Source organism: Mesoplodon densirostris, chromosome 1 (genome assembly GCF_025265405.1).
Source record: "Mesoplodon densirostris isolate mMesDen1 chromosome 1, mMesDen1 primary haplotype, whole genome shotgun sequence".
In the NCBI taxonomy this organism is placed as follows: domain Eukaryota; kingdom Metazoa; phylum Chordata; class Mammalia; order Artiodactyla; family Ziphiidae; genus Mesoplodon; species Mesoplodon densirostris.
In genome coordinates, this window is record NC_082661.1 from 62,940,041 (window position 1) to 62,949,654 (window position 9,614).

General features: G+C 45.5%; 1 protein-coding gene across 7 annotated transcripts in view; it reads left to right on the top strand.

Moving 5' to 3' along the window:
• The window catches only part of LDB2 (LIM domain binding 2), a 402,280-nt gene extending 396,290 nt beyond the window's left edge, over positions 1 to 5,990 (top strand). For 4 of the 7 annotated variants that reach the window (XM_060084176.1, XM_060084350.1, XM_060084262.1 and 1 more), the window contains exon 8: positions 4,668 to 5,990. In XM_060084176.1, coding sequence (XP_059940159.1) covers positions 4,668 to 4,898 — 231 coding nt within the window. In that variant the 3' untranslated portion in view covers positions 4,899 to 5,990. Of the gene's footprint in view, positions 1 to 1,601; positions 1,745 to 4,667 lie in introns of all 7 variants that reach the window. The other 3 variants (XM_060084518.1, XM_060084687.1, XM_060084601.1) reach the window with 1 other exon arrangement.
• The last annotated feature ends 3,624 nt before the right edge of the window (positions 5,991 to 9,614 follow it).

Consider the following 9,614-nt stretch of genomic DNA (forward strand, 5'->3'; position numbering starts at 1 on the left):
TAACTTCTCTCAAGTCATGCAATTTTACCTTTTCCCTCTTTCTCACTCTTTCCCCTCTCTTGGTCTGTGGGCCTCACCCTCTGCTTCTGATCCTGCACCATCTCTCTCCATGTGAGAGCAGACCTTCATTTCCAGGGGATTCTCCACTTACTTCTAATTGTGTCTTTCAAATCTGTCCCCCACCCACTCTCTCCCATTTTCCATTGGTCAGTTCTCTGGCTAAAACCAACCCCATCAGTACCTGAGAATTACCTGGCCTCTCCTCTTGTCCTCCACAGACAGAGGACACAGTTGTCATCCCTGTTGCATTAGAAAGAAAAGGTCATGAGAAAGTGGCCAGCCTGTGGGATAGGTGCCATTTTCATTTTAAGACTGCTAGGGATTGTAGTTCTTAAAAAATACCAGAGTTACCTCTGTTTTTTGAACTGAGTTTTCACCCCAGAAGAGTCAGGAAAAAAAAAAAAATCAAAGGAGAAAAACAGAGTCTTTTTATTAAGGTGCCAGTAAGTTATACCCACTCCTGGTTAAATGGGAAAATGCATAGAAAAAAAATGGCCAGGCATAAATAAATCAACCCCAAAAGTGCACACAAGCAGCCCATTTATTCATCTAATTCTGGAGTTTTAGAAACTAACGTTTGTTAGTTTCCACGAACAAATGAAAGTACATTCCAGAGATTTCTGGAACTTTGACATAGTTACTTAAAGGCTGCAAGAATTCAGATTGGTTCAACAAGTGTTTTCTGAGCTCCTACTATGTGCCCCACACTATACAGGTGTTGGTAATAGCAAGATTTAAAAAAAACAAAACCAAAAAAAGACCCACCCAAGCTCTGTCATTGAAGAGCTCACTGTCTAATAAAGTGATAAAGAGGTTTCCTCTCTCCTTGCCAGCTCAGACTCCTGGTTTCAGCTCACAGGGTACAGTATTGAGAAAGATTCTGAGGCCTGGACTGGGTCTGGTGGGCCATCCATTAGTGATGTCTGCCATGGGTATAGAATAGCAGCATGCACATCCATGTATTTTGACATAACTGGCCTAGTCGGAATCATTTCAATATTTTTTAAAGAGCACCTTACTTTTTCTACTCCATTATGCTCTTGTCCTCCCAACCTGCAATTGCATTTTGGTGGAAGATACCTGTGTCAAGAGGGTTTTTAATCAGTCGAGACCCTTTGGATAAGAACAAGGCGCCGTTAGAAAGTGCGAGTAGAATTTCAGCACTATCCCCGCCATGCAAACAAGGATGTTTTCATTAAGTAAAACTTAGAGATGGCTGAGAGAAACAGGGAAGTCATCCAGGTTAAGAAAATGTGTACATTTCTGTATGTCCTCCAGCTGAATGGACATCGAACGATAAGCCCTGGCTGGCTTGTAGGGACCACATTATTTAACCCTGTCTCCTGAATGACCAGCACCCCTTTCCTGTTTAAATAGAAATGCAACCTGCAGGCCTTAGCTGCCTTGTCCGAAGGCATGTACAGATCGGGTGTGCTACCACGACCACGGCTGTGGTCCGCACAGCTGCCACGGCAGCAACGTGTGTGTCTGGCGAGGGCTAGGGTTTAATCCTTGGATTCTGCTTCTCACTCCATGAGCAGGGGCTAGGAGCGATCCCGAACTGCAGCCTCAACCCTGGGAGGGATGGAGACCTGTGTCATTCAACAGCAGTGACCCCTTCTGGCCAATTTAAGGAGAAGCATTGAGGGGCCCTGAAAGGAGTCACTTCCAGTCCTCCTCAGAGGTTGGTGGTCCTTGCACGGGGGATTAGTGAGAAGATGTGACACGGGCAAGAGCTGGTGGCACCTGCAGGCCTCTGGCGAGGAGCAGAGGTCTGCTTCCTGGGGAGTTGAGACCATATGGGTTACTCTCAGATGGACCAATATCGCCTCCTGTGGGACACACAAGACAGCAGGGACGGGAAGGAAATGCATCTCTCACTACCAGTGTTGAATGTTGGGGGGGGGACTTTTAAAGATGTGGGGCGTGTGGGGAAAATGGTGCCAACATCCCCTAGTTAGAGGGAGCCCAGAATGTATGTTATGTCTCTGCTCATTTTGTGTGAGGATAACAAACCAAGCCCTCCTGAGCCGAGAACCCCTATCCTAGCCCAGAGATTTAGAAGAGCCAGGTAGAGCGGTGTTCGTAACTGTGTAAGTGGCCTCAGGTATCTACGTGCATATGAAGTCCTTAGCACACATCTCTTTTGTAACTTGCCATCATTTAATCACTCACGCATGCACACATGCGTGTACACACACACACATGCACACGCATGATTATGCATCTGGCTAAGGATACGTTTTATAATCAGTAAGGCAAATGTGGCATCTCTCTGAAATTTAGGATGCTCCAAAATATCCATGCCTGGACACCTTTTCCAGCCGTTCCTGGAACAAAGATATACCAAACCTATTACGAGCCCGTATAAGCCCCATTTGAAGTGATGTAAATCACTATTTTCATAGTACTTTTCTGGAACGACTGTTATTTTCTGATACAATGAAGGCATCTGACGTGTTGAGAACGTCTCTGCTAATATCACGCTTAAATTGGCTTCTTCTGTTTCCAAATTATGCTTAACCTCCCATTCTCCCAGCCTCTCTCGATGACCTTGGACTCACAGTACTAATGCAGACCCACTAATGTCGCTTCTAACATTCTTCTCCTGCCCCCTGACACCTCATGCATGTGTTTCCCCAGCCCTTCAAAGTGTGCTACACACAGGTCATTTGGTGGAATTAACCCTCATGTCGTCCTCCACCCCCATCTTAACCTGGTCTTCCCGCCTGCCTTTGTTCCTGATCGTAAGCGCGGTCTCCTAATTGCCCACGACGAAGTAACACTTTTTTATCCCCAACACCCCAATGGGTCAGGTGGAGGCCACATTCCATTTAAAATCCTGTCAGCATTCTTGCCACTCGGAGTCTGTGTCTATTTTGCATCTCACTTTAAGAGTCCTCACGAGTCTCCTACATGTCAGTGTCATGTCTGGCCCTTCGTGGCATCATAAGTACATTCTTGGAAACACACAACTGAATATCCTGCCAGTACCTTGATTGCTGAGTCTTCCCAGGTCATATTTTAGGCATTTGCTTCATCTGGGGCATTTCTCTTTAACATCACTGTTATCAATTCACAAGAGTGATTAGTCTGAAAACACAGTGTGAAACCTATTGCTTATCTCCCCTCTAATTCGAGGAGAATCGATCAGTCAAACAAACAAGGTTTTCCATTCCAAAACAAATCAGGTGGTCACTAAGGGATTTGTTCAACTGGCACCTTCAAAATTCTAGAAGGACCCTGGCGGGGCTGCTGGACCCTCTCCTGACCACAGGCAGTATTCCACTAATATACTGCTCCAGGAAAGCCTCTCTTGCCCCAGTGAAAAGAATGTCTACCCAGCTGTCAAGGCAAATTAGCCTCCCTATCAGAAAATTCATACTTACGTCTCCAAAAGCATATGGCCAGCCCTGATTTTCCAGCCTCAGTGGAGGCTGATGGCAGTCGGGCACTCTTAAGTAGACTGTTGCTCAGAGCCCGCCCAGCAGGATCCACCTGACAGGTGTCCTGTCCCATGCCCATGTCACCCATCAACCCCATAGGGTCCCCTTGGGACAGAGAGGCCAGAGCCCTGCCCTGTGTATGTGTCCTTCTCCCCTGTCCCCGTGCTTCTGCAGCAGTGGCCTCCACAGAGCTCCCAGCTACAGTAGGTGGCTTCCTTGTTTGCATGGAAGGACAATTTGTACTTAAAGGAGTGATTAGATGGATTCTTCTTGCATGCTTCCATTTCTGATGACTACTGGCTTCATCATTGTAATTACAATTAGCGCTCTTCATCTTCCTTTTATGGCACCAGCTGGACAGACTGGCTCTCTTTACTGCCCAGATTGGTGGTGGGGTTGCCTGTGTGGGGATAGGTGACAGGCACCATGGAATAACAGATGGTAAATTCAGGGCTTGTTGGCAATCAGCAGGTTTTTGCTAATGACTTAATTAGCTATGCAAATTGTCAAATCAGTGTGAACATTGTTTTTATCGAAAACTTTACCTAAATTAATTACCATAATTAAGTAGCAGAATGTCAAGGATATCGGCTGCATAAACGGGCCTGGCTGAGTACAGAAAAGAGAGATCTGTCTTCAATTAAAATGTATACCGTCCTTGGGACAGAGAAAATGCCGTTTGGAATGAGTTGCATGACTATTGCAGAACTGCATCCTCCCCGTGTTGGCTGCTAGTTTCCAAAGCCATCCAGAGGCCCTAAATAAAAGTGGTGGATTTCTGGAGGTCTTGCAAAGCACCCAGCAGAAGGTTCCACAGCCCTCTCAAGAGTCCCCAGTGTCGGCAAGTTGAAAAGCGTGGATTTTTTTAATTTTGAAAAATCCATTTTTTTATTTCTGCAGATTGCTAGCATTGCTCGTTCTCCGGTGTCAGGCTGCGCACTAAGGACATAAACTCGCGTGGTTGTTACACATCAGGAGGCGATGTTTATTTCCTGTAGAAAAATCCAATATGCGTCTTGGCCCCCCGACATTGAGACTTGACCCCGGTGTACAGGACACGAGTGTGTCTGGCCTAGATCCCCCAGCGCCTCCCACTAGTGTTTTAAGCTGAGCTTCTCTCTCCCAAGGTTTCCCTGTAATAATGTCAGCTGCTGTTCACAGGATGTGATGGTGGTAGGAGAGCCAACTCTGATGGGAGGTGAGTTTGGGGACGAGGACGAAAGGCTAATCACTAGATTAGAAAACACGCAGTATGATGCGGCCAACGGCATGGACGACGAGGAAGACTTCACCAGTTCACCCGCCCTGGGGAACAGCAGCCCATGGAACAGTAAACCTCCCGCCACTCAAGAGACCAAATCAGAAAACCCCCCACCCCAAGCTTCCCAGTAAGATTGACCAGCTCCAGAATCCACTGTCAATAGCCACCGTGGGTTACACCCACTATTTCAGATCCTTACGCACAGGAGAGGAAGGAGGAGACATTAAAACTTTTCCAAGCAAATACCGATTTCTAAACCACAGTGATATGAGTTTCTCTCTTTCTTTTTTTTAATTGAGAGGATCATTCCCAATAAACTTCCATGACCCCTCCCTGGAGGCCTTCACAGGTAACACAGATACTGGCACTGATCGTAATTAAAGTAAGAACAAACGCTAGCGCTTCTCCTGGCTCGGTTTTAACCACGTTTGTTAATTTCATTCCCCCCCCCCCCCGCCGCCCCACCCAACCATCCAACGAAGGCCATACTGTCAATAAACCCTCAGTGCTCAGGATCTCATTCTATGCCGAACCCAACTACAGATAGACTTTTTAATATTGTAAAATATTTTCTGCTTTTTGACTTGCATCTGAGAGTTTCTTGTTTCAGTAAAAAAAGAAAAGAAAAAAAATCCACTTTTGGAAAGTAATTTAAATGTACCTTTATTTTTTTTTCCCCTTTCACCTTTTCTTTCAATGGGTAACAGCTAAGAGGGCCCAGCAGGGTAATTTATGGCCGAGCTAATGTCAATTGGTCCTCAAGCCTGAGTTGGTTCAATCGAGCCCGAGTGCTGAAACAAGAAACGTCTTTTTGTCATCAAAGACACCAAGGCAGATTTTTATGTAAAGAAAGGCACTTGGCCCCCTGAGAATGTATGCGTTTGTAAAATTTCTGTTGATCCAAATATTTTTAAGCCATGTAATCCATTAATTTTGTGGGCAGTTTAATAAATCTGAAACTCTTTTGTGGTTTTTTTTTTTGTATCTGAGTTAACTGTTGTTTCTTTTCATAGTATATTTCCTGTATAATATTTTGTAAAGCCCTAACCTAGTTCTTTTATGGGGACTTTTCTTTGGGAGCAATTCCAGTGTATTTATGTGAAACTTTATAAAAGAACTAATTTTTCCATTTGCATATTAATATGTTCCTCTATACATGTAAAGACACAGTGGCTCCGTGTGTTATAAAACAGCTGTATTTTATGTATGCTTTACTGATAAGTGTGCCAATAATAAACTGTTAACGACCAAAGCAAGTGTGTCTGGGTGTTTGTGAGCCTGGCAGAGAAACCTGCCCACAATGATGAGAAGTATTGAGCTTGGATTTATGGCCCAAACTCCAGATGGAATGGAATTGTGAAAACTGCACCATCTTTATAAGGTATGGTTTCTTTCCCCGCTCACTGAAGTTTACTTGGGCAGACACAGGGGTGCCTTCCATGTGCCAGGCACTCTGCTGGCTGAGGACACAAGGATGGGAAAGGAAGGATTGACCTGGCTTCCTGGGGCTGGCCAAATGCAAGGGCAGTGGCTTCCATTCACTGAGTGCTTATTCTGTACCAAACATCTCTATTTAAGGTCCACAGACGTTATTTCGACTAATCCTCACAACTCCGCCAAGTAAGCCTTAATCTCCCCATTTTTAAAAATCAGTTCCTCGGTTTGCCTGTTTTTCTAAAAGATTTGCAATACAGAGATATGGAAAATTCACGTGAGGACTTTTTGTTTAAAGAACTTTCATCATATTTTTCTGCTTTGTATCCATGAGGAAGATGAGAGAGGAAGTCTGTTAGTATTAACTGAGTGTGTACGAAGTGCCAGGCCATAGTAATATATCTTCTCAGCCTGTTCTGGAAAAGGGGGGCTTGAAAAAGAGAAGCTAAGGGAGAGTGTGTGTCTTAGGTTGAGATTCCCAGAAGAAGAGCCTGAGACCAGGATCCCGGGCACGGATTTATTGAGGGAGAGTTCATCAGTAAAGAAACCTTTAAGGGAGTGGAGGGGGTAGGATAGGGAAAGGGAAAGAGCCTAGGAAAGCTTCAGACTCAGGTAACCTACTCCCTGAGCCTGGTCCATGGTGCAGGGGAAGGCTTTGAGCACAGTTATCCACTCCTGGGCTGAGCCGCCAGACTTCTGTGCACCTATACTGGTCAGTCATCGGCTGGGGCCATCCCCAGGGTGTGTAGGAAGTGGTAACTTTTACAGAAATACGGCACCCATCAACCAAGGGCTGTTCTGCAGAAAAGAGGCCAACTAGAATGCAACAGTCCTAGAATCTTCGCATGGGTGGACTGGTCTCAGAAAGGGCTTCTGGGCAGGGCAGCAACAGTCAGCTTCATTAAGTGACTTGTCCCATCTCAGAGCTCATGGGTGACACAGTTAGAATTTGATTCTGAATCTCCCTTGACTACAAAGCCTGGGTTCTTTCTAGAACATCACATTGCTTCCCTAGAACATTAGCATTTGAAGGAAAATGTGCAGTACAATAGCAACAGAGCCAAAGGAAATAGAGGAGAATGGCTACTTTATTGCTTCCTCACTAGTGTACTGCTAAGAGAACTGCCAGTTTGTCCCCCACCCCACCTGACCGTTTTGGGTTTTATCAATTCTTTAAAGTCAGCAGTATGCAATCATTACAGATGATGCCTAGGACAATTTGTTTGACATCTGTTCCCGTTATGTATTACTCCATAGCCAATCAACCCCAAACTCAGAAACTAAAGAGACAATTTATTATTATCAGTTACCCTTCTGAGAGCTCACTGGTCTGTACCAGGTGGTCTGCACTTAGAGACACAGATGCTGGATGGGGCTGGAGTCATCAGAGCTTAGGCTGGGCTGGACACTCAAGATGGTGCACTCGGGCTTCCCTGGTGGTGCAGTGGTTGAGAGTCCACCTGCCGATGCAGGGGGCGTGGGTTCGTGCCCCGGTCAGGGAAGATCCCGCATGCCGCGGAGCGGCTGGGCCCGTGAGCCATGGCCGCTGAGCCTGCGTGTCTGGAGCCTGTGCTCTGCAATGGGAGAGGCCGCAGCAGTGAGAGGCCCGTGTACCCCCCCCAAAAAAATAATAATATGGTGCACTCACATTGCTGGCTATTAGGTAGGAGCTTGGGTAGGGCTGTTGACTGGAGTGCCTTCCCATGCAGCCTCTCCATAAGGCTTTCATAGAATGATGGTTGGGTTCCAAGAGCCAGCATCCCAGGAGAGGAGAAACATAAATTGCCAGTGCCTAGAACTGAAATACCATCACTTCTCTGTGCTATCCATCAAGGCAGCCCAGATTCAAGGGCTGGAGGCACAGACTCCACTCCTTGGTGGGTAAGTAGCAGGTGCCTCCAAGGAGGGGAGAAACTGATGGTGGTCATGTTTGGAAACATCTACATCATCCAACACAGTTCACAACCTGTTCCTTGCTTACCTTACTTTGTATCTTTAGCCACTTCCCACTTGAACCTGATTCACCATCTACCTAGACTCCTCTCATTTTCCTGAATACACTAAGTGCTCAGGTCACACGTGTCTTTGTATATGTTTTTTCTCTCTTAGAATGCCATCCCCCACCTTCTTACATAACCAAAGCTATTCATTCTTATAGGCCCAGTTTGATTCTCAGGTCTCCAGAGATGCCTCCCCAACTCTGGTCAGGGTCTGTTGTCCCCTCTGAGGTCCAAGAGCGCTTGGTGCTTGCTTCCTCCTTGGTTCTTTCCTTACAAATTTTTGTTTTTGTTGTTAAACACTGTCCCACTAGACATTTCTAGGTCTGAGTAGTGTAATCATTTCCATCTGAATCTTTAATATCTAAACTCTATCACACATGTTGGTGGAATAGATAGAGTTAAAAACTTCCAAGCTAGAAACCATGGAACCACTGCTTACCATGCATTTTTCCATTACATTTCAAACAGTCTGTAATTCTATGCCACAACGTAAAGTGACATTTATCCCTGTAGGTACGTAAGAAGGTAAGAGGTAGCAGAGATGGGCTTGTTCAAGTTTTTCAGAGGTCAAGTAAGCACAAAACAAACATTTTACACAACATTGGCTTAAGCCTAACTTCTATTAAGAAACCCCATGAGATTTGTCAGGCCCAGAATAATCCTAAGGGCAACCATCTATTAAATACACACTGTGTGCCAGGCACTTGCTAGGTGCTTTGCCTGGGTGGTCTCAAACTGAGAATCCAAGGGTATGTAAGTTGGGTTTTGCTTTGTAATAATCTCCAAACCTCAGCAGGCTTTGACCACAAACCTTTTATTTTTCTCACTCATGGGACTGTGGTTCACCTGGGGCAACTCTACTTCAGGTCTGCCCCTCAGGTCCCTTTCTACGACAGTGGGTCCCCAGGGCATGCTCTTCTCTTGGCAGATTCTACTCACGGTGCATCCATTGGCCAAAGCAAGTCACAAGGACAATCCAACATAAGTGGGGTGGGGAAATATACTTTACCACTTGTAGACTGCAATGGCAACGGGTATGAATAAACAACTGAAAATCCAATCTACCACTGGCAGCCTACACAAAGGTGCCTGAAAAACTTCTAATCATTTGCCAACATTTAAAAACTGATGAATTTTCTATAAAAGTTAAAATTTCTTGCTTCTCTCAACAAATCGGATCTAACAACCATAGACTCAGACTTCTGAATCCCTGGATGGTAACAGTTGGCTGGCACCAGGTCATGGCTACCCTGCTTAGACACTCCAGCTCGTCATCTCCACACCATTTTACTCACTCACTCTACCTGCCTGGCTTCTGTTGGCGGCTGCTCTATCCATTACACCATACTCTCTACTCCTTAAAGCCATATTTGGAAGTTGGCATTGGGGACCCATTTTACAGATATGAAGACT